General features: G+C 42.4%; 1 protein-coding gene across 4 annotated transcripts in view; it reads left to right on the top strand.

The window, feature by feature from the left end:
• Positions 1-25,165, top strand: part of LOC124123172 (retinoblastoma-associated protein-like) — a 60,077-nt gene that overhangs the window by 5,285 nt on the left and 29,627 nt on the right. For all 4 annotated transcript variants that reach the window (XM_048402284.1, XM_048402287.1, XM_048402286.1 and 1 more), the window contains exons 5-16: positions 2,223-2,354; positions 4,601-4,654; positions 5,527-5,630; positions 7,298-7,408; positions 9,273-9,367; positions 11,131-11,202; positions 12,876-12,991; positions 14,933-14,989; positions 16,862-16,949; positions 18,940-19,101; positions 22,035-22,149; positions 24,875-25,026. In XM_048402284.1, the coding sequence (XP_048258241.1) occupies positions 2,223-2,354; positions 4,601-4,654; positions 5,527-5,630; positions 7,298-7,408; positions 9,273-9,367; positions 11,131-11,202; positions 12,876-12,991; positions 14,933-14,989; positions 16,862-16,949; positions 18,940-19,101; positions 22,035-22,149; positions 24,875-25,026 (1,258 nt within the window). The remainder of the gene's footprint in view (positions 1-2,222; positions 2,355-4,600; positions 4,655-5,526; positions 5,631-7,297; positions 7,409-9,272; positions 9,368-11,130; positions 11,203-12,875; positions 12,992-14,932; positions 14,990-16,861; positions 16,950-18,939; positions 19,102-22,034; positions 22,150-24,874; positions 25,027-25,165) is intronic.

Genomic DNA, 25,165 nt, shown 5'->3' with positions numbered 1-25,165 from the left:
GATGTTTCATACACTTTTCTGGATTTCGAGTTATTTTGTAATTCATCGTTCTCATTTGGAGTCAAACAGACTGTAGTGCCAATTTCTAACACTGATATGAATGAGGGGTTCAAGGTTATTCAGGGCTTTGTATTTGCAATTTCAATATGGCTAATGATCCGGACTGGACGCCATGTTGTTGATATCCCGTACCCAGCATTGAGGCAGGTTGGTAACTTGCATTCTGATTGGTCCGTTAGACTGAGTAGCATGACCAATCAAAACCAAGGGCAGGTAATTGGAGATGGTGAGAACCACGGGATCCGGGGGTTGTGTAGGTTTACTGAAATGTGAATCCAAGAGGTAGAAAGGATGTACTGAGTACCGAGTGTGGACACAGAGCTCCAGATAAGCTGCGTATCTGCGTAAAATATGCATCAGAAATGCAGAAATACGCAGTCAAATAAAATCCAAGCGTATCAAATATGCAACGAACATTACAGATACGATACAATAATACAAATAAAATTTGTGTGTATCATCAAAATATTGTGAAGTAACCCTGCGTATTCGATTAGCAAATCAGCAACTTATTTTGAAATTATAAACCTTGTCAACCTTGCCAAACTCCACGATGACAGTCACATCATGATCATTTGCCATCACACTTTCTTGTGGAAGTATCGTGGTATTTTTGAGTCCTATAAAGCTCTCAAACCCACACGACACCAGTTTGCAGGGACTGGATGAATAGTGTTTTTAAACATTTAACTTAAATACCCACATGTGTAAAAACTAGTGGGAAACAGAAATTTGAATACCCAGATAGAATTAATGATACCCAATGGTTTTAAAATGCATGGGTAAAATACCCACAACCCCAAAAGCTTATCTGGAGCTCTGGACTAACTCACCACACTCCCCACCTCCCCCAACCTCTGCACCCCCCGATACCCCCCGGCACCCCCAACAGAGATGGGTGATTGAGGATGCGCTCTCCCTTAATACCAGGGCTTGGACAATACACCAACTGTGCGAGCCGATACTATCACAATACCTTCTACACGATCAGATATGTTTCAACCGCCTCCGTGGTCTTGTGGTAGAGCGTCCGCCCGGAGAGCGGAAGGTCCGGGGTTCGATCTCCGGCCGCGTCATACCAAAAGACGTTAAAAGATGGTACTTGTTGTTACCCTGTCTGGCGCTCAGCATTAAGGGGCTAAAACAAGGACTGGTCGGCTCGGAGTCAGTATACTGTGTCTGAGTGGGGTATTCATGTTAAACTGCGGCATGGTATCTCAGTGAGCTAGCACTATAAATCGGCATCAGTCCAGACTAGTACAAGCAGCCACACAAAACACACTCACGTACATGCACGTCGCTATATAAGTGCTCTAATCTTGGACGCGACGTTAAACCCAATTTCACCTCACCTCACCTCAGATATGTTTCAAGCTAGTTACATGTGCTCTTATCGGTGATGCGTAAGCCATCTTTTTCATAGACAAGATTGTCAAATACCTGGCACACTGACGATTTACAGTTGGTAGTGTCAAGTATGACGCACGGAAGAAATAATTTTGTTTGCACTACTAACCTTTGATACTATATTATTGTTTGATGAAACAGTTATAACAACAAACTTGTTAGGTATGTAACAATATTTTTGACTTAGGGTGCCACTGTGAGTGAGTGAGTGGTTTTACGCCGCTTTTGGCAATATTCCAGCAATATCATAGCGGGGGAAGCCAGAAATTGGCTTCACACATTGTACCCGTATCGAGAATCAAACCCGGGTTTTCAGCGTGACAAGCGAACGCTTTAACCAATAGGCTACCTGACCGCCCCGTGCCACTGTGATTGATACTTGTGTCAAGAGGTAAAAAATAACGATGCATCGGTGAATCGTCCCACCTCTACTTGTTACACATGGTACCCGTGAAGATCCGGGGTGGAATAGGTCTTCAACAACCCATGCTTGCCGTTAAAGACGACTATGCTTGTCGGAAAAGGCGACTAACGGGATCGGGTGGTCAGGCTCGCTGACTTGGTTGATGCATGTCATCGATCCCAATTGCGTGGATCGATGCTCATGATATTAATCACTGGATTGTCTGGTCCAGACTCGATTATTTCCAGACCGCCGTCATATAGCTGGAATATTGCTGAGTGTGGCGTTAAACAACAAACCAACCAAAACTGTTACACATGGTAAACAGCTTTGTTCGGATCACTTGTTCCAGCATCACCGAGTTCTTCAAGAGGATGCGGGTGCTGAAGGAGAGTTGTGCCGTCAGCGAGTCGGTCCGGCTGCATCTACTGAGTCTGGAGAAAAACTATTTGATCGTGTCTGCCCTCTTCCACACATTTGAAAAGTAGGTAACAGTTTAAAAAACAATATCTAAAAAAAAGACAAAATAGGCTCTTATTCATAACAAAAGTCATACTTGGGGACTTTGCACTGGTATAAATATGTTTCTTGACAGGTATATCCAAAATTTGAAACACCTGTCATTCAGTATGCTTTTTGGGGGGGATAAAGTTGTCTTTTAGCCTGTAAGTGAATGAGATGTGTTAAAGTTGTTCATGTGATTAGCGAGAAACTGTGAATGCTTCTTCAGCTTAAAAAAACCCATAACATGGGATATACGTTGTATAAATGTCTTATGTTTGCAATGGTGTTTTGTTTTTTTCAACAAAAGGTAAGTAAGTACAAGGTATGTTTTTTTCAATATGCTTCAACGTGGGGAAAGGGTCAGACATTGCACGCTTGTGACAGTTGTCCTCGTGTCTGGGGGATGGGGGTTGAAGTTTATGGCAGTATTGCTCCCAGTTCTGGCAGGTAGCCAGGTGCGCGGAAGCTATGCCCGATTTTTTAAAAGTACTGATTTAACTTCGAAATTTTATTGCATCTGCCATCTTGTTTATTTGACTTATTGACTTTTGCCATGGACTTATTACATTTCTTGGTGTGAATGTTGTCCAAACTGCAAGAAATTGCTTAAAATGCAATCAAATGTTTAAAAAAATTCTTGGGGGGCATGCCCCCAGACCCCCCTAGACTTTTCCTCTTTTTTTGGGGGGAAAACCTGCTCACATCCGTTAACATAGACTTACGACAGACTTAGCGCTAAGATTGCTTTGTGGAACAGGGCCCAGTTAATTTTTCCAGGACTCACAATGTTGGGAAGGTTGTGTTGAAGTGCTGATGCTACCCAGGAGTCTTGTATCAAAAGTTGATGACCGCAATCAATTGTCCTAATCAATGACATTCCAGTCAAATCCTGTCCTAGTCCTAGAGTGATGTCATGCTTGTCTCACAGCTGTTACACAAAGGTAACAGACAGAGTTCATTTGTGTATGAACCTTCATAGAGTGAGGGCCAAACTGTATGAACCTTGTGACGTCATGTTTACACTGACAGCCATACAACAACCAGCTATACCGCGGAATAAAATGGTTCCTCAAAAATAGAGGTGACATGAGCATATGGATGCAGAACTTGCTCTTCAGAAACATCTTGGGAAACACGTGTGTTCAAATTATATCACCATTAGATGAGAAAGGTCTGTAAAGAACTACCTCAGTAAGTCAGTCACAATGGCAGCGCGTCGTAATACATTTACATCAAGTACAAGATGTCAAAATGGCCGACACAATAAACGTGACGCAAGAGATTTCTGGAGTTGTTAATGAACCTGTGGCGGTTACATGTGTTAGTCATCATTGATCAACTGGCCGATCATTGAAAGGCGATTAAAGATGCGTCAAACAGACACTAAGGTCAAGTCATAGATTGCTTTAGATGGTCACTGTCAGCCTATAGACACGGATTCAGTCGATACTATGATAGTTTGGATGTGCATTTCTTCGTTTGTTCATTAGGATGGGCCGTAGTGAGGATAGTCGTGAACATTCATGCAGTCAAGCTCTCTGACGTTTCTCAATGTATACTGAAACGCTGAGATCAAGATTAAATGTTCTAAATGATCGGAAAGAACACTTATGTATGTTTTCGTGCTTGGGAATTCCCAGGAATGTGGAAGTAGTTTGTCAGTGTTTACGTCATTTCAAGAACACGGTCTCGTTAAAAAAATATGTACGTCAAATTGTGTCGTTCATACAGTTATAAACGTCATGTGATCGACCTCTTGTCCAATGGAAAAGCCGTATATTGTGTAAACATCAAATAAAAAAAATATTTACAAATGAACCAGATCGCAAACCCAGACAAAATGGATTATAACGATAAAAAATTATATGAAATAAATTTGCTTAATGTTATATGTTTGGGAATAGTTAAGGTGCACAGGTTTCTGATATTAAGATAATTGTGTCTGAACACCTTTCTCACTTCATGGATAACAGCTTCTGGCTGATTGCCTTCAGTGATGTTTCTATGTAGATTCGTCATCAAGCTGGAATCAGAATGCACATTGCAAGAATCTATGTCAAAATGGCGCTAAATGCAATGAACCAGAAATTGTTATCCATAAAGTTGTACGTTTTTATATTAAGTCACCCACTTTGAGAATGACAATTAAACAGTTATTAGTCAGAGGAGTTATGCGCCTGGGTTTTACTGACGAGTCAGTTTGTATGTGTGATGTTTGTGTTGTAGACTATGCCGGTCTGTATTTAGAGAAGATCCCAAGACCGATGAGGATTCCAATGAGTGAGTAGTCATTAGAATTTGTTTGTTTGTTTGTTTGTTTCTTGTTTAACACCGCACTCAGCAATATTCCAGCTATATGATGGCGGTCTGTTAATATTCGAGTCTGGACAAGACATTCCAGTGATTAATATCATAGAGCATCGATCCACGCAATTGGGATCAACCAAGTCAGCAAGCCTGACCACCCGATCCCATTAGTCGCCTTTTACGACAAGCATAGTCTCTCTTTACGGCAAGCATGGGTTGCTGAAGACCTATTCTACCCCGGAATCTTCACAGGTCTCTGCGGCAAGGTATCTCAGTGGGCTAGCACTATAAAATCGGCATCAGTCCGGACTAGTACAAGAAGATACACACATACACTTGCATGCATTTGAAAAGTGTATTACAGTATATGGTTATACAGTAATCTTACAATTTGGGAATATTTCCGACTTGGGGATGAATATTGGCCTCAGAGCAGGCCAGGTTAAATCCGGCTAAAGCTAAACAGAAATATGCAAATCTCCTGTTATTTTGTTGACTTCCATGGTAGGACATTCGTAGGACCGATGTTCATTACACTAATGGACAATTTTGAAAACATTGATCATGTTTCTGTATTATTTACAGCATTAGAGTTTTTGGATATAAGAAAGAAGTAACTAGTCAACATTAATTTTTTATAATCACAAATTGTCGCTCGCACCTAATTATTGATTTCTCGATTAGATTTTTCATCCCCAAATTTAACACATAATTCATAAAGGTAGTTGTTTGGTATGTGTATCGTCCTATATCTTGTCCTCGAGGCAAGTATAAATTTTTACAAGCCTTTGTCTAGTTTGCAAGAGTGTTCGTCGAGCCCTGATTTCAATTGTTCTTGTTTTCAGAGAAAATGTATATTTCCGTGAGAATGTGATGCCGCCGGTGCCTGAGACTGAAGGAGTTTCATTCAGGAAAAAGCTGTGTTGGACGATCTTCCTGCATACAAAAAGTGAGATATAATTGTACCCTCTACCTTCAATGTTTCTGGGTTATTGTCCCCCGCCGCGCGAAAGCGCGAAGCGGGGGATATAGTATTCACGACTGTCCGTCCGTACGTCCCACCTGTTTGTTGCCGCGATATCTCAAGAACTAAACACTGGATTGTCTTCATATTTGGAACTATGGTGTATATACAGACTCCGCAGACACCAGTCGGTTTTGGTGACCTTGATCCCATTTTCAAGGTCACAGCAGGCAAATCTGCTTTTGGAGTTGGAAAACGGTGTTGCCACGATATCTCAAGAACTAAACACTGGATTGTCTTCATATTTCGAACTATGGTGTATATACAGACTCCGCAGACACCAGTCGGTTTTGGTTACCTTGATCCCATTTTCAAGGTCACAGCAGGCAAATCTGCTTTTGGAGTTGGAAAACGGTGTTGCCACGATATCTCAAGAACTAAACACTGGATTGTCTTCATATTTGGAACTATGGTGTATATACAGACTCCGCAGACACCAGTCGGTTTTGGTGACCTTGATCCCATTTTCAAGGTCACAGCAGGCAAATCTGCTTTTGGAGTTGGAAAACGGTGTTGCCACGATATCTCAAGAACTAAACACTGGATTGTCTTCATATTTCGAACTATGGTGTATATACAGACTCCGCAGACACCAGTCGGTTTTGGTTACCTTGATCCCATTTTCAAGGTCACAGCAGGCAAATCTGCTTTTGGAGTTGGAAAACGGTGTTGCCACGATATCTCAAGAACTAAACACTGGATTGTCTTCATATTTGGAACTATGGTGTATATACAGACACCGCAGACACCAGTCGGTTTTGGTGACCTTGACCCCATTTTCAAGGTCACAGCAGGCAAATCTGTTTTTGGAGTTGGAAAACGGTGTTGCCGCAATATCTCAAGAACTAAATTGTCTTCATATTTGGTACTATGGTGTATATACAGGCGGGGGACATTTCGTCACTTTGTGACAAATACTTGTTTTACCGGTAATTACCTGTTTTTTTACAGGTAAAATTAGGCTTGGAGCGGTAATTCATGTGACTGCCAGTCCCTGTGTACCGGCAAATAAAGTACCTTATATCTTTGTTGTTGAACAAAACATCGGTGATATTGATATAAGTACATTATTCGAACAAAGTCAGCTTGTCTGTTACCATGGTTACCATCAGGGTTTCCCCTTGTCTATTTCTAGGTTAAATATCCATTTGTAGCAACTTGGTCTCGAAATATTAAAAAAGAGAGAAAATTGTGACTGAAGTTTGTGTGAAAGACGTAAAGATCTCACTAAGTTACTTACTTCAGAGATGACATCTTTGCACTGAACATGATGTTGAAAGAATTAAAACCATATAATTTTCAGACATTTTTTTATTTGTTGAAAGTTGGGACTGGCAAAAATTAGGGGGGACTGGTAATTTTTAGTTTCAAAAGCCAGCGGGACCACTGAATCCTGTTTGACAGCGCCAGTGGCATGGTTAAGATTATTACGGTTTGGTTCAAATAAGTTCCGGACACTTAGATGCCGAGGGTATTGTTTCGGATAAAATATATTAGTGAATTACCTTCTTTGTCTTCAGAGAATTTCAAAGACCCTCTGAATTTACCTTGTTCAGTTGTCATAAGTGTCTAAACTAGTGTTTGTCTTTCAGATCACTTCCTCGTTGACAACCAAGATCTGAATCATGCTGTGTTGTTGCTCATGTGTTGTTTAGAGTTTGTCCTCCGAACAACGCCGTCGTTTCTGCTGAATCCCCCATATGGTAAGATTTAAAAAGGTCTTAAGATGGTGTGGCAAGATTTCTATCTTTTGTTTGTTTGTTTGTTTGTTTGTTGTTTAACGCCACACTCAGCAATATCCAGCTATGTGATGGTAGTCTGTAAATAACTCGATTATTTACACACTGCTGTTGTATAGCTGGAATATTGAGTGTGGCGTTAAACAAACAAACAAACAAACAAATGATCAAGCAGGATGGTTGGGCTTATTTGTCTTCCAGGAGGTATACAGTGCCTCATTTCCTTAGCTTATCCAAAAAGATATGTGTTTGGGCTGTATGTATGTATGGGTAATAGATCAACATTGTTTATCTTACCTTACATTAAATGCTAGCATTTCCCTTCAGCCCGATCTTAGGCGGGGTTCTGATTGAACCGATGTCTTTCCAAATGCATTGGGTAAAGGGAAGTAACTCTGATTTGGTTTTATTCAAGACAAGTGTAAACATTGATTCCGGTTGGTATGAATGTCGCACCATGTACCCCTCGGGATCGGATGATTTACGACTTCCAGAATACTTATTGAACATGTTCAATATTTATTTCTGACTGGGTGCTCAAGTGTTGCCTCCAGGATTTTTTCACTTATCAGGCGACGTGCATGCACGTGTGTGTGTGTGTGTGTGTGTGGCTGCTTGTACTAGTACGGACTGATGCCGATTTATAGTGCCAGCTCACTGAGATACCATGCCACAGTTTAACATGAATACCCTACTCAGACACAGTATACTGACTCCGAGCCGACCAGTCTTCGAACCCCAGACCTTCCGCTCTCCGGACCGTGGAGGCAGTCTCAAGTGTGGGGATTTCGGATTGGAAAATGTCCCGTTTAATATTTGCTGGTTGCAAGAGACGACTGGGAATGTGCTGGGCTTGCCGGGCCAGCATTCCCCCACTGCGTGGATCTTTGCTCATAATATCAATCACTAGTTTCTCCAGACTTGATTATTTATAGGCCATCGTCAAAGCTGGAAGATTGCTGAGTGTGGTGTGAGAAACAAACAACATTGTATCAGAAAACTCCCAGTTAAGAGTTGCGTCCCTTGGACACGCCAGAAACCTATGATTGTGGGTTTGAATCCCGGTTCGCCCTGATTATGTTTATAGGTTTGTCGGCACCATACCTGTGCTCGTGGTTTCACTGAACTGGTAAACGTCTGAGACCTGCATCACTTGAGGCTTTCCTCCCACATTAAGCTGACACGCCGTGATATAACTGGAATACTGTTAAAAGCGGTGTTAAACCCAACTCACTCACTAACCTAAAGAAATGTTGTAATTTAGAAAATGATAAATTGTACTTCATATTCTGCAATTATTCTCATCACTTATTATCCCCCCGGCATATAATCTATATACAGCGATCAGCCAATCTGTCTGTCCGTCCGTCTGTATTGATTCTCTTTTCCAGGGCAGAACTTGAAGACAATTCAGTGTATTTGATCGAAACTTTGTATATTTATCAGTCACATTCTGAAGTTGTGCCTTTTGCTATTTAAGAATTTTAGAAGTTTTTATTTTTTACGTTTCCATGGCAACATTTTGGATTTAAGTTTAGGCGGGGGATATAGATGACTTCGTTGACTATACGCTTGTTTAGTAATTGTTTCTTGTAATTTGTCATTTGTTTGCATTAAAAAAACCCACAGAAACACACGTTTTACTTTCCATTTCATATGGATGCAACTATGGTGGATCTTTTGTTGGTAAACAATGTATGCTTCTTAAAGAACATTCAACTCTTGACTCATTACATACAGAATTGCACATTTACTTGTGGCTACTTTACAGACAGCTGCCGGGGGGATATGTCATCTTTCTGATGACTCTTGTATTCATCTGTTTTAGATGTGATCCGCATTGGTTGTTTACAAACAACAGAAAGCAGAACAACAAATATGTTGTTGAAACTTGCTGAACAGGTCAAAACAAGCATTGAAGAGGTGAGAGTTCCGTAGCAGTGAATGAATATACGTTTAAATGAACTTTGAGCTGAACTGTTCTTGAACATGTTGAGGTATCAGAATCTAGATGTGGAGTTGTCTCCCTTTGCCATCTGCTGTAGGAGCTATGTCAGCTTTTAGGTTTCAACAAAGTCGTACACTTCTCCCCCTGCATTACATGGGCTTTCCTTCTACACTAAGTTTGTGTAAATAACTGACATACTGACCCATGAAGACCTGGGTTGGAATAGGTCTTCAGCAACCCATGCTTGCCGTAAAAGGCGAATATGCTTGTCGTAAGAGGCGACTAAAGGGATCGGGTGGTCAGACTCACTGACTTGGTTGATGCATGTCATCGTATCTCAATTGCGTATCTCAATGCTCATGATATCACTCATTGGATTGTCTGGGCCAGACTTGATTATTTACAGACTGCCATCATATAGCTGGAATATTGCTGAGTGCGGGGTTAAACAAACAAACAAAACTGCTTGAAGCTCAATCACTCACTCACTCACTGACTTGAAAACTAGGCTGGAAATTCAATGGACATTCTCTGTGGTGGTTTGTTGTTAATATTGGACATCTGTCCCCTGGAAGAGAAAATACTACATGATTCGGCCCTATTGGTTGTCACTCATTTCCCCAAGAAATTATGATGGTGAATTATTTTAGACGTTTGCCAGCAATTTAATGCACACTTGTATTGATCACATCATTCCTTGTATTGATAGGAGTGGGCCTTGTATTAATAGGAGTGGGCCTTGAATTGATAGGAGTGTGCCTTGTATTGATCACATCGTGCCTTGTATTGATAGGAGTGTGCCTTGTATTGATCACATCGTGCCTTGTATTTATAGGAGTGTGCCTTGTATTGATCACGTCGTGCCTTGTATTGATAGGAGTGTGCCTTGTATTGATCACATCGTGCCTTGTATTGATAGGAGTATGCCTTGTATTGATCACGTCATGCCTTGTATTGATAGGAGTGTGCCTTGTATTGATAGGAGTGTGCCTTGTTTTGATCACATCGTGCCTTGTATTGATCACATCGTGCCTTGTATTGAAAGGAGTGTGCCTTGTATTGATCACATCATGCCTTGTATTGATCACATCGTGCCTTGTATTGATCACATCGTGCCTTGTATTGATAGGAGTATGCCTTGTATTGATCACATTGTGCCTTGTATTGATAGGAGAGTGCCTTGTATTGATCACATCGTGCCTTGTATTGATAGGAGTGTGCCTTGTATTGATCACATTGTGCCTTGTATTGATCACATCATGCCTTGTATTGATCACATTGTGCCTTGTATTGAAAGGAGTGTGCCTTGTATTGATCACATTGTGCCTTGTATTGATCACATCGTGCCTTGTATTGATCACATCGTGCCTTGTATTGATAGGAGTGTGCCTTGTATTGATCACATCATGCCTTGTATTGATCACATTGTGCCTTGTATTGATCACATCGTGCCTTGTATTGATCACATCGTGCCTTGTATTGATAGGAGTATGCCTTGTATTGATCACATTGTGCCTTGTATTGATAGGAGAGTGCCTTGTATTGATCACATCGTGCCTTGTATTGATAGGAGTATGCCTTGTATTGATCACATTGTGCCTTGTATTGATCACATCATGCCTTGTATTGATCACATTGTGCCTTGTATTGAAAGGAGTGTGCCTTGTATTGATCACATTGTGCCTTGTATTGATCACATCGTGCCTTGTATTGATCACATTGTGCCTTGTATTCCCAGGTGCAAGTAATTCAACAGAACTGTACGGAGCCCTTCTTCCACGAACTGCCGCACATCGATGGAGACCTGGATGTAAGTACCACACCCTGACCTTCAGTGTCCGTGAGTCAAGGTCATGTGATGGAATGAGGTCACCCCATGGTGACCCAGGACAGAATAGGTTCCCAGCACTCAATAACACTTAACTGACCGGGAAGGGCAGGCTCTTTGACTTGGTTCACATCTGTTCAGATCCGGGGTAGAAAAGGTCTTCAGCAACCTAAGCCTGCCTCAAGAGGCGACTAACGGGATCTGGTTGTCGATGACTTAATTGATGCATGTCATTGTAATCCCAAATGCATAAATGTCAATCACTGGATTGTATGGTCCAGACTCAATTATTTACAGACCGCCGTCATGTGGCTGGAATATGGCTGAGTGCGGCGTTAAACAACAAACAAACAAACAAATTTGGTACACTACTGGGTTCTGCTTGTCATCATACCTCATAATACCAATCACTGGTTTGTCTGGCCCAGACCTCATTATTATAATGAAATTAGGCCATGTGACACCATGTGGCAAATGTTCAAATTCCAGAGCTCTGCATCTTTTGTCAGACTGAACCCGATCCCATATTCTTAAGAACTACCAATCTCATTAAAATCAGATCTTAGTTCTGGCTATCGCTAAACAAAGATCTGAGGACATCCCATTAAAGTTTATGTCAGAACGACCCTTCATCCAACCAATCAAAGCATGGCTTACCAGATCATGCAAGTGACAGTTGGAATGTGTTTTCTGATCATGCAACCCTTTGATTCCGTCAAAATTATCGTCTATCTCTCGCTTCCGTGGGACAAACATTTGAATAGAGGAGGCGTTGCACACTACGCGGGAAGCACTGCCATACAATCTCAACCATATATTAGACATTCCGGAATGTTCCCTTGTTCAGTTTTCAAAATTTTGATCGAGAACTGTGTCAACATATTTTTCAAGCATAGTCTGAAATGGAAGTCTCTAGGTTGAAACGAGTGCCGTAAAGCTCGAGAAAGCTGCTTTCTAATTGGCTGATATTGACTCCTTGTTAGTCGTTTTAGTTGTCGGTTAAAGTTCGTTCTCACGTGACCTGTAATAGGATGTCCTCTGATCTTTGTTTAGCGGCAGCGAGAACTTAGATCCGATTTTAATGAGATTGAAGAACTACCATCCTCAACCATTCATAATTGACACGCACTGCTATGAACCCTGTAGTTTCTGCATGTACTCTCTTTGCTGATCAAAACTGACGCACATTATATTTAAGTGTTATATTTGGGATTACACTGTCTTACTTAAGTATAAATTCTAGTATTTTTTGCGGGTACCATCCGTGATTCGAACCCACACGCTCAGAGTGAGGCACCTAATCGCCAGCACGCAATGTGCGTGACCTAGACTACCACTTGTCGGACTTTTATTTTGTGGAAGCCTCGGTGGCTGAGTGGGTTAGCTCCCTGACTTGGTTTGCTGACGATTAGGTGCCTCACTCTGGCAGTGTGGGTTCGAATCCCGGACGGGACTCAAACCCCCCTAAATGCTAGAATTTGTACTGTCCTAAGAGGATGCAATCACAAATATCATTCATTATACATTTGACCACTTTCTAGATGGCATTGTGTATTCACACACGTTATTATGATGTTATTATCATCTGGAATTCAGATTGTTGTGTCGTTGAGTTTGTTAACTTTCGATGACAATGCGTCTGCTGTATATTTCAGCTGGAGAGGTTGATGGAACAGTACGACGAGCGACATAAAAAGGAAGGGGATATCAACGAGATGCTTTTTCTTCGACATGACAGTCACCTCATACCATCAGATCATAACAAAAACAGGTCAGCTTGGAACAGCAGAGGGGGGCACGGTGGCCCAGTCGTCTAAGGCGCGGCGATTCGCTGTGCAGAGTTGCATCCCTAGGGCACGCCAGAAACCTATGATTGTGGGTTCGAATCCCGATTATGTTTCTAGTTTTGTCAGCACCATACCCGTGCTCGTGGGTTTCACTGAAGTGGTAAACGTCTGAGACCTGCATCCCTTCGGGCTTTCCTTCCACATTAAACTGACACGCCGTGATGTAACTGGAATAATGTTAAAAGCGGCGTTAAACCCATCTCACTCACTGTAACAGAAGTTGAAAGTTTCACTATCCAGCTTTCCCATGGCAAGTTGCTTTATATAAGACAGTATGTTATTTTGGAAAATATCCCAGCCTAACCCCTCCCAGAATATCAAATGGTCGGTCCCGATTTGAAAAGTAAGGCTTAGGTGACCCTGTAAGGGTGATTTTTCAATGGGCCAGTGGTCTGTGGTCCAGTGGTCTGTGGTCCAGTGGTGGAGTGTCCGCCCAGACGCATCACACCAAAAGACGTTAAAAGATGGTACTTGTTGTTACCCTGCCTGGTGCTCGGTATTAAGGGGCTAAAACAAGGACTGGTCGGCTCGGAGTCATTATACTGTGTCTGAGTGGGGTATTTATGTTAAACTGCGATATGGTATCTCAGTGTGCTAGCACTATGAATCGGCATCAGTCCGGACTACTACAAGCAGACACACACACGCGCGCGTGTGCATACGCGTCGCTATATAGATAAGTGCAATAATCTTGGACACGACGTTAAACCCAATTTCACCTCACCTTGTTAGCATCTCACCTGTTTGTCAAAAGTCTTCAGGAGAAATTGATTTTAATCCTGGCTTATGTCAACTGTGATGTTACTGAGTAGGGCTTGGACGATACACCAACTGTGTGAGCCGATAAGTATCATGATACCTTGCTCATGTTCTGATACGTATCGCAATACTTGCATGTGCTCTAATCAGTCGTGCATAAGCCATCCTTTTCATAGACACAAGGCCAAATACCTGGTTCGGGGTAGACTAGGTCTTCAGCAACCCATGCTTGCCGTAAAAGGCGACTATGCTTGTCGTAAAAGGCGACTAATGGGATCGGGTGGTCAGGCTCGCTGACTTGGTTGATACATGTCATTGATCCCAATTGCGTGGATCGATGCTCATGATATCAATCACTGGATTGTCTGGTCCAGACTCGATTTTTTTACAGACCGCCGTCATATAGCTGGAATATTGCTGAGTGCGGCGTTAAACAACAAACAAACACACCCAATACCTGGCACACTGACGATTTACAGTTGGCAGGGTCAAGTATGGCGCAACGGATGAAAATATGTACGTTTCTCATTTTCACTTGTACTTTGTGTTTGGAGTTACACTTATTAAAGAATACATTAAGGGTAGAATCGATACTTTTTACTCAGTATACGATTGTGATTGATACATGTATCGATAAGTAAGAAATCGCGCTCCACCGATGCATTGGTGTATCGTCCCACTGCTATCACTGACTTCTTTCAGTGGCATTTAGAAGTTGGTGTGATGAAGTAAGACGAGTTCTATGGATGAACAACTTCTTTATTACAATAAGTGCGACGTTTCGGTGTAGATCCTAACACCTTTATCAAGCAGTCTGTATCACTGACATTCTCGGGGGCACGGGTGGCCCAGTCGTCTAAGGCGCCGCGATTCGCTGTGCTGAGTTGCATCCCTTGGGCACGCCAGAAACCTATGATTGTGGGTTCGAATCCCGGTTCGCCCCAATTATGTTATCACTTCGAGCTTTCCTCCCACATTAAGCTGACACGCCGTGATATAACTGGAATGCTATTAAAAGCGGCGTTAAACCCAACTCACTCACTCACTGACTGACATTCTCAGTCTGTGTGACACGATGATCTGAAGACAACTGTTGTTCCTTGCAGAGCCAGTGTGGACCAGTCCTGTGTGTCCGGATCTCCACAAATGATGACTCCTGTCAGGTTGGTTACTTTCACTACAATTAATGTACGGGCCGAGCATCACAGTACAGATATTACCGTATTCGATGTAATAAGTGCCCCGCTCTAATAAATATCTGATGGCGATATTTGCTAATATAATGGCTAAATGCTCTTATCCAAGAGCACAGCTAAATGCCTTTATCCAAGAGCACAGCTAAAAGCTCTTATCCAAGAGCACAGCTAAACGCTCTTATCCAAGAGCACAGTTAAACGCTCTGGTCCAAGAGCACAGCTTAACACTCTTATCCAAGGGCACAGCTGAATGCTCTGATCCAAGAACCAGCTAAACGCTCTTATCCAAGAGCACAGCTAAACGCTCTTATCCAAGAGCACAGCTAAACGCTCTGATCCAAGAGCACAGCTAAACGCTCTGATCCAAGAGCACAGCTAAACGCTCTTATCCAAGAGCACAACCAAACGCTCTTATCCAAGAGCACAGCTAAACGCCCTGATCCAAGAGCACAGCTAAACGCTCTGATCCAAGAGCACAGCTAAACGCTCTGATCCAAGAGCACAGCTAAACGCTCTGATCTCTGATCCAAGAGCACAGCTAAACACTCTGATCCAAGAGCACAGCTAAATGCTCTGATCTCTGATCCAAGAGCACAGCTAAACGCTCTGATCGAAGAGCACAGCTTAATGCTCTTATCCAAGAGCACAGCTAAACGCTCTGATCCAATGGTTGGTTGTCATATTGGCTGTGAGTAGTACAACAATGGCCAGATAATATGCTCCATCTACTTCAAGACCTTTGAAGATCCAGGGTAGAATAGGTCTTCAGCAACCCATACTTGCCTATAGGCGATTATGCTTGTCGTAAAAGACGGATCCCAATTGCGTGGATCGATGTTCATGATATCAATCACTGGATTGTCTTGTCCAGACTCGATTATTTACAGACCGCCAGCATATAGCTGGAATATTGCTGAGTGTGGCGTAAAACAACCAACCAACCAACCAACCACTTCATACAATGGTGCTCTTCTTGTTGTAACAAACTCAGGCCTACACACACAGTTGGAGTGAAGAGCTGTGTCTTGAACTGTTCATTATATAAATGGAACTCAAGTATTTGGCTCTGCTCTGAGACAGATAGAGAAATGATGACAGTACTTTATCGCAGATTAGGAGATACAAAGAATAGTTGCAAGAACAATAATTCTCGTCCTGTCCCAAGGGATTTATCTAGACGGCCTCAAGTCTGCAGCCATTGTCAATATATCCCCAAATTGGAACTAAACTTTTCCTAATTCATGCTGTTATAATTAGAACTAAGGTTATGTGAGTGAGGTAATATTTGACGTCACATCGGCAATATTTCAGCCATATTGTGACGAGAACTTAGACATTTATAATGCATAAATTTAGATGAATAAAAACCTGTCAGCGATGGACGGTATCATAACTAGAGCATCACAGTTTCTTTGTAGAGGTAGGTTGTATTTCCTTGATTCGACACACACACGTACATGCAGTCGCTATATAAGTGCAATAATCTTGGATGGACGTTAAACCCCATTTCACCTCACCTCACCTCACCTCCTTGATTCCAGGACCAACAGGGAGCTGGGGGCTTTAATGCTTAGTTTAATATACTTGCATTAAATGCAATGTTAAATTCAGTGTTAACAGCTCTCTGAATGTAGGACAATAAATATTTAAAAAAAAAATAGCAATCGCGATCTTTCCCAGTTCGCCCGCCCAGGGAACTTACTTTGGAACCCTCGATATCCCTGTGTACCAATGGCTTAGAAATTTCCATTCTCAATGTTTTCAACATTTGGCAGATTGCCAAAGATGTCCCCCTTGGTCATTGACACAAGAACATTCTGTTTGTTTGAATGTTTACAGAGCTGCCATGAACACTGTTCAACAACTGAAGATCATTCTCTGCAATGCGAGTGATCAGGCCAGTGACAAGCTCCTCAACTATTTCAAGGTAAGAATGTTCACGTGGTACATTGTCTCCTCCGGGGGATTCTCCTCAGCTTGGTCCACTTGCTTCCTTAAAACTCCTTTTGTTTTAAAGATTGGCCTTCTCATCTGTCTACTCACCACACCCACAATTTTTGTTTGTTTGTTTGTTTAACGTCACACTCAGCAATTTTCCAGCTATATGACAGCTATATGACAGCTATAATCCAGATGATCACATGATTTGATGCACTTTGCGATGAAAAACTCGTTTTATCACTATATAGATCTTGATTATCGATCGTATCCTCTTGAGCGGGGGCCACCGTTTTGTTTGAAGCAAATGCAAGTAATACGAGAGGCGGAATCTGATTGGTCCATAGGAGAGGTATAGAAGGGACATAACTCGTAATAGCCACTGGTGGCGCTACGATCGAGCCCAGGAATTCCAGCCTAGTTTGGCAAGGGTGGAAACTGGACTTTTAAAGTCCGTTAACTCTCTTGCCTCGGGAAGATGCCTACCTACCTGCCCCCTGACCTTCTCACAGCTTTGAATAGTATTCAGTTATTTCATGCCTGCCAGATTCGTGTAGGATGAAAGCCTCAGCTATCGCTGGCCCAGAGCTGAGAGTTAGTGTTAACAAACCAAAGATCATTACATGAACGAAATTTGGGAATTGAGTGAGTGATTTGGGTTTATCTCCAATGTGAACTGCATTTTTTGTTATACATCGTGACGTGTCAGCTTGACACGGGAGTACCGTATTCGGCATAATAAACGCCCAGGGCGCTCCCAAAATTAGAAATAGGGGGCTCTTATTAGAGCGGGGTGCTTATTACATCGAATACGGTAATCTAAACAATGTTATGTGTTTACCACACTGTGAAACCCTTAGGCTGACAGCCCAAGAAGCATAATCAGGGTTAACTAGGAATCAACACTTGATCATAGGTTTCTGGCACTTCTAAGGGAGGCAACTCTACAAAGTGACTGCTAGCACCTTATGTGACCTTGCCAACAACACTTGATCATATGTTTAGGTTTCTGGCACTTCTAAGGAAGGCAACTCTACCAAATAACTGCTAGCACCTTATGTGACCTTGCCACAACATTTGATCATAGATTTCTGGCACTTCTAAGGGAGGCAACTCTACAAAGTGACTGCTAGCACCTTATGTGACCTTGCCACCAACATTTAATCACAGGTTTCTGACACTTCTAAGGGAGGCAACTTAACAAAGTGACTCCTAGCACCTTATGTGACCTTGCCAGCAACACTTGATCATAGGTTTCTGGCACTTCTAAGGGAGGCAACTCTACCAAGTAACTGCTAGCACCTTACGTGACCTTGCCACAACATTTGATCATAGATTTCTGGCACTTCTAAGGGAGGCAACTCTACAAAGTGACTGCTAGCACCTTATGTGACCTTGCCACCAACACTTGATCATAGGTTTCTGGCACTTCTAAGGGAGGCAACTCTACTAAGTGACTGCTAGCACCTTATGTGACCTTGCCACAACATTTGATCATAGATTTCTGGCACTTCTAAGGGAGGCAACTCTACAAAGGGACTGCTAGCACCTTACGTGACCTTGCCACAACATTTGATCATAGATTTCTGGCACTTCTAAGGGAGGCAACTCTACAAAGTGACTCCTAGCACCTTATGTGACCTTGCCACCAACACTTGATCATAGGTTTCTGGCACTTCTAAGGGAGGCAACTCTACAAAGTGACTGCTAGCACCTTATGTGACCTTGCCACCAACACTTGATCATAGGTTTCTGGCACTTCTCAGGGAGGCAACTCTAAAAAGTGACTACCAGCACCTTAAATGACATGGCCTCACCTGCCCTTTTTTCCAATTGAACTCCCAGTCGTTAGATCCTGCGAATTGTAAGGGACACAACTCTGCACAGCGATCACGGCACCAACCAAGTTTAAAACAGACATTCGTCTGTTTAAGTTACAGTCTGGACAGATTGATGTATTTGATATATTCTATTGTCAGAACTGTGCAATCGACCCAACTACCTCAATAGCAGACAGAGTCATTGAACTTGAGAGAGTGTTCACGTCCAACTTCGCGTCGAGTCAGACAACGATAGCAGAGCAGCGATTCACCATGGCCAAGAGGTTGTACTACAGAGTGATGGAGTCGATGCTGAACATGGTGGGTGCATGTTTTAAGTGTTTGAGAGTATTTATAGGGAACAGTTCAGGTAAATCTTGAAATTAACGCGAGCGTGAATTCAATGCGAAAAATGCGAGTGGTCTTTGCTCGCATTTTTAAACATCGCATTTATATCAACAATAAGACATTTTGGATAGCAAAAATACAAACTTAGACATACGCTGATGTATTCCACACCACTGTTCATTGAGCAGCACTTGTATATAAAGTATATAAACAACGTCATCTAAACACTAATTACGTCCTGTGAATTGTCACTGCTGGGGTCAAGACAAGAGTTCTACTCACTTATGTCATCACTGATCACACCTGCAAGTCCAGACAGACGCCACCCTTTGTTCTTTGCGACTGCGTCAAAGGCCGACACGCATGTATTGTTTTTGCGGAAGTTCTTTACTCAGAGCTAATAAGCGGTGATATTTGGTGTGTGATTGGATCAATGTAAGGTTGGATTAAAGTGAGGAATCTAAACCTGACTGAGGACATCTTTAGATAGAAATCCACTGATGCTTGAGAGGGGGGGTGTGTGTCGCATTCATATTGAGTTGCATTTTTGGCTAGGGTCCAGTGGTCGCATTCTTTTGGAGACGCATTAATTTCACGATTTACAGTATTTATCTGGACCTGCTCATAGGCCGCTTCGTCCTCAAGTCTGGAGCAAATGTCAGTAAGAATTCCTAAATTGGAGTAAAGCAATATCTGTCCCGATTCATGCTGTTGACTTGTGTTAAGGCTTTGTAAAAGTGACTTTTTGTCAATGACAACATTAATATAAAGCAGGCCTCAAAGTTTAATTTTTTAACTAGTAAGCCATATGGCTATTTTTTTTTTTCAGGTAGCCAGTGGTAAAATCAACAAGAGAAGCCAAATGTTTAGGTAGCCCCAAACATTTGAAATTATCATTTATTAAATAACTATTATAATATGTACAAGTCATAGCACTAGGCTTTGAGAGTTTACGTAACTGAAAAAATCCCTTGTAACGCTGCATTGAGCAATGGGAATGTTTATGAAACAGACGATGAGTATGGCATATGTATTCCATTGAGACCGTGAAAACACTGCCTATTGCGAAAATGGCGTCACAAATGTCAATCAGATTATTTATGTTTGTGTCTACGTATGTGAAGCAATAGAATTTAGTCGCCACAAGATATTTTTCACGGTAGTCGTTTGGCGACCTCAGAATTTTGGACAGTAGACAAATTGGCGCATTGGCGACCGTTTTAGTCTAAAGGAAGAGGCTTTAGTGCTTAGTTTAACATTAATGCATTGAATGCAAAGTTAAAATTTATTGTTAAAATACCCCTGAATTGTGGAAAATAAGCACTTAAATAAAAATAAACAATTTTAAACAGAAAAGCGATTTCTCCCAACTTTGTCTGCCAGGGGTACATTGTTTGGACTCCGAGATAAATTACAGGCGAAGTATGCAAATATATAAAATATCCAGGATTTTATTAGATCACAATGTCAAAGTCAGCTTGGTCAGTTGCTGCTATTTTGTAGTCATGGATACAGGGGAGATAACTATGTGAGAGAACTCACTACTGTCTATTCTGTCAGTCAATTTTAAAGGGAAATATCATTTGTTAATGATTTTCTGTGCTGATTTTAGGTTATTGACACAAATAATAATGAAACATGTTACTTATTTTTCACCCTTTATACGGCAACACGGAAAAAATATTGCAATACATTCTGTTCGAAAAGCGTATTAGAGTATGATGGTATACATGTCATATCATGCAGTCATACCTGTCATCAGGTGTGTGTAAAGATAGTGTTTGCTAATGTCCACATTTTTCAAATTATCTGCCGGGGCAGGAACATCTTCGATTGTATTAAGACTATGTGGACAATATTCTCAAAACAGCTAGAGTACTTTCTGAAATAAATAGGACGTCACTGTCACGTCAGTACTTTTGCTGCAGACGAAGTCTATTTTCTATTATTTCGTCAGTTTTTGATAAGACAATACCTACTTTGAAACATGTTTGGGACATAATTGAACATAATAGATAATACTCACTCAATGTCCTAGACAATCAACTGATCTAAAACCCTGGAACTTGAATAGAAATTTATAAAAGTTTAAATGAGTGGAATTTTAGCCATTAACGACTTTTTACTAGTGGTGGGATGATGCATCGGTGGATCGCGATATTTTATCTCCCGATACAAGTATCGATAACACTCACACACTAAGTATAAAATATCCATACTTACCTTAAACATTTGCTTAGTAGTGAAAAAGTAAATATTTTCATCCATTGCGCCATACTCGACAGTGCTATCTGTAATTTGTCAGCGTGCCAGTATTTGACTATCCTGTCTATGAAAAAGATGGCTTACGCACCACAGATAAGAGCACATATAAGTATCTTGATATGTGTCAGATCGTGAACAAGGTATCGTGATACGTATTGGATCACACAGTTGGTGTATGGTCCGAGCCTTACTATTTACAGGGTATGAAACTCCCAAAAATTTCAGCCAGACCACAGGACTGGCTAGCTGAAATACTTGCCAGCCCTGACCAAAACCTGCCTGCCCACTATAATCATATGTTTCTCAGGATAATTTAATTAAAAATATGAAAACTGATTGCTTGAAGCATAAGAGCATCGCTAAATGTTAGGTTGTCTAAAAGCCAACGGGGTTTCTTTTTGGTTACATTTTATCATTCATCTTTACATGTGAATTAATGCTTTTCATCAGGAAATGTTTAGAATATTTTCACCTATGAAATATAACCCGACCGTCGGGCAGGGGGATTTGAAAATCTGGCAGCCCGAGTTGAAATCAACTGTCTCGGACGGTCGGGCAGGCAGGTATTTCGAACGCTGCTATTTACTAGAAACGATCAAGCCAGTCATTTGTCGTAATTTGTTGTTCTTCTTGTGTTTCAGGAGCATGACAGGTTGTCTACAAATGATTTCAGCAAGCTTCTGTGTTCGGACAGTTTCCACCGATCTCTCCTCGCTGCCTCGGTGGAGATAGTGCTGATGACTTATGGGCTTTCGTGTAAGTTGTTTACAAGATATGTTTGCAGATGAGTGAGTCTTCAGCAACCCATGCTTGCCGTAAAAGGTGACTATGCTTGTCGTTAGAGGCGACTAATGGGATCGGGTGGTCGGGCTCGCTGACTTGGTTGATGCATGTCGTCGTATCCCAATTGTGTTGATCAATGCTCATGATGTCAATCACTGGATTGACTGGTCCAGACTCGATTATTTACTGACCACCGTCATATAGCTCCGATATTGCTGAGTGCGGTGTTTAACAACAAACAGACAACAAATTGAATGAGTGTTGTTAAGTGAATGGGAGAGGATGCTGTAATCTGATTGGTTGAAAGACTTTCAATTAGATCCTGGAAATATTTAAGATTCTTCTTGCATATGCATATTATCTCATCCCCATAATGATATTTGATAAAAAAACCGTACCATTCAGCTTGGGGGCGGTCGGGTAACCTAGTGGTTAAAGCATTCGCTCGTCACGCCGAAGACCCGGGTTCGATTCCCGACATGGGTACAAAGTGTGAAGCCCAGTTCTGGTGTCCCCCGCCGTGATATTGCTGGAATATTGCTAAAAGCCGCATAAAACCTCACTCACTCACTCACTCACTCACTCACTCACTCACTCACTCACTCACTCACTCACTCACTCTGAACTCTGAACTCTGAACTCTGAACAACTTTGAGAAAGAGAATTTGTTCTGGAATCAGCCATATTGACAAAAACATCTTTTTGCCATGACTATTTTTGTGATATTAATAAACAGGACACACACTCTCTTAAACATTAAAGATTATGGCAGTTTTCCCTTGAATTTCATGGGTATTTCAGCCAGATGGACCCCTTAGATGTTGCTAGAGCTAAGAGGAAAGTGGAGTTATAATTGGTCTTCAGCAACCCATGCTTGCCGTAAAAGGCGACTATGCTTGTCGTTAGAGGATCAGGTGGTCAGGCTCACTGACTTGGTTGATGCGTGTCATCGTATCCAAATTGCATGGATCGATCCTCATGATGTCAGTCACTGGATTGTCTCATCCAGACTCGATTATTAACAGACCGCCGTCATATAGCTGGAATATTGCTGAGTGCAGCATTTAACAACAAACAATCGAAGAATCAAACAAGGAAAGTTGTTCCCTAGTACAGATGTTTGAGTTCTGTGTGTGTTGCAGGCAATCCGTCCCTGAGTGAGATAGGCTGGGAGTTGTCCCCTAGTACAGATGTTTGAGTTCTGTGTGTGTTGCAGGCAATCCGTCCCTGAGTGAGATAGGCCGGGAGTTGTCCCCTAGTACAGATGTTTGAGTTCTGTGTGTGTTGCAGGCAATCCGTCCCTGAGTGAGATAGGCTGGGAGTTGTCCCTAGTACAGATGTTTGAGTTCTGTGTGTGTTGCAGGCAATCCGTCCCTGAGTGAGATAGGTCGGGAGTTGTCCCCTAGTACAGATGTTTGAGTTCTGTGTGTGTTGCAGGCAATCTGTCCCTGAGTGAGATAGGCCGGGAGTTGTCCCCTAGTACAGATGTTTGAGTTCTGTGTGTGTTGCAGGCAATCCGTCCCTGAGTGAGATAGGCTGGGAGTTGTCCCCTAGTACAGATGTTTGAGTTCTGTGTGTGTTGCAGGCAATCCGTCCCTGAGTGAGATAGGCCGGGAGTTGTCCCCTTGTACAGATGTTTGAGTTCTGTGTGTGTTGCAGGCAATGCGTCCCTGAGTGAGATAGGCTGGGAGTTGTCCCCTAGTACAGATGTTTGAGTTCTGTAGCATGTGTTGCAGGCAATCCGTCCCTGAGTGAGATAGGTCGGGAGTTGTCCCCTAGTACAGATGTTTGAGTTCTGTGTGTGTTGCAGGCAATCCGTCCCTGAGTGAGATAGGCCGGGAGTTGTCCCCTAGTACAGATGTTTGAGTTCTGTGTGTGTTGCAGGCAATCTGTCCCTGAGTGAGATAGGCCGGGAGTTGTCCCCTAGTACAGATGTTTGAGTTCTGTGTGTGTTGCAGGCAATCCGTCCCTGAGTGAGATACGCCGGGAGTTGTCCCTAGTACAGATGTTTGAGTTCTGTGTGTGTTGCAGGCAATCTGTCCCTGAGTGAGATAGGTCGGGAGTTGTCCCTAGTACAGATGTTTGAGTTCTGTGTGTGTTGCAGGCAATCTGTCCCTGAGTGAGATAGGCCGGGAGTTGTCCACTAGTACAGATGTTTGAGTTCTGTGTGTGTTGCAGGCAATCCGTCCCTGAGTGAGATAGGTCGGGAGTTGTCCCCTAGTACAGATGTTTGAGTTCTGTGTGTGTTGCAGGCAATCCGTCCCTGAGTGAGATAGGCCGGGAGTTGTCCCCTAGTACAGATGTTTGAGTTCTGTGTGTGTTGCAGGCAATCCGTCCCTGAGTGAGATAGGCTGGGAGTTGTCCCCTAGTACAGATGTTTGAGTTCTGTGTGTGTTGCAGGCAATCCGTCCCTGAGTGAGATAGGTCGGGAGTTGTCCCCTAGTACAGATGTTTGAGTTCTGTAGCATGTGTTGCAGGCAATCCGTCCCTGAGTGAGATAGGTCGGGAGTTGTCCCTAGTACAGATGTTTGAGTTCTGTGTGTGTTGCAGGCAATCCGTCCCTGACTGAGATAGGCCGGGAGTTGTCCCCTAGTACAGATGTTTGAGTTCTGTGTGTGTTGCAGGGAATCCATCCCTGAGTGAGATAGGCTTGGAGTTGTCCCCTAGTACAGATGTTTGAGTTCTGTGTGTGTTGCAGGCAATCCATCCCTGAGTGAGATAGGTCGGGAGGACTCTCAGTTCTCCTTCCCCTGGGTTCTGGACGTCTTTCATCTCCAGGCCTTCGACTTCTTCAAAGTGCTGGAGAGCTACATCAGGGCTGAACCCAAACTCACCCGAGAAATCATCAAAGTTTGTACATAGCTCATTTTGTTCAAACGATAAATGTCAAATGTTTTTAATGATTAGTTTTTACACTTGTTGTATCCAGAGTCTGACCTAACCTGAAAGATTGGGAGTCATCTTGACTCCTGCATGTTTTTGTTGAATC

Source organism: Haliotis rufescens, unplaced genomic scaffold (assembly GCF_023055435.1).
Source record: "Haliotis rufescens isolate VD_foot unplaced genomic scaffold, xgHalRufe1.0.p SCAF_25, whole genome shotgun sequence".
Lineage (NCBI taxonomy): Eukaryota > Metazoa > Mollusca > Gastropoda > Lepetellida > Haliotidae > Haliotis > Haliotis rufescens.
Note: the sequence above shows the minus strand (reverse complement) of the source record. Positions and strands in the feature narration are given on the sequence as shown.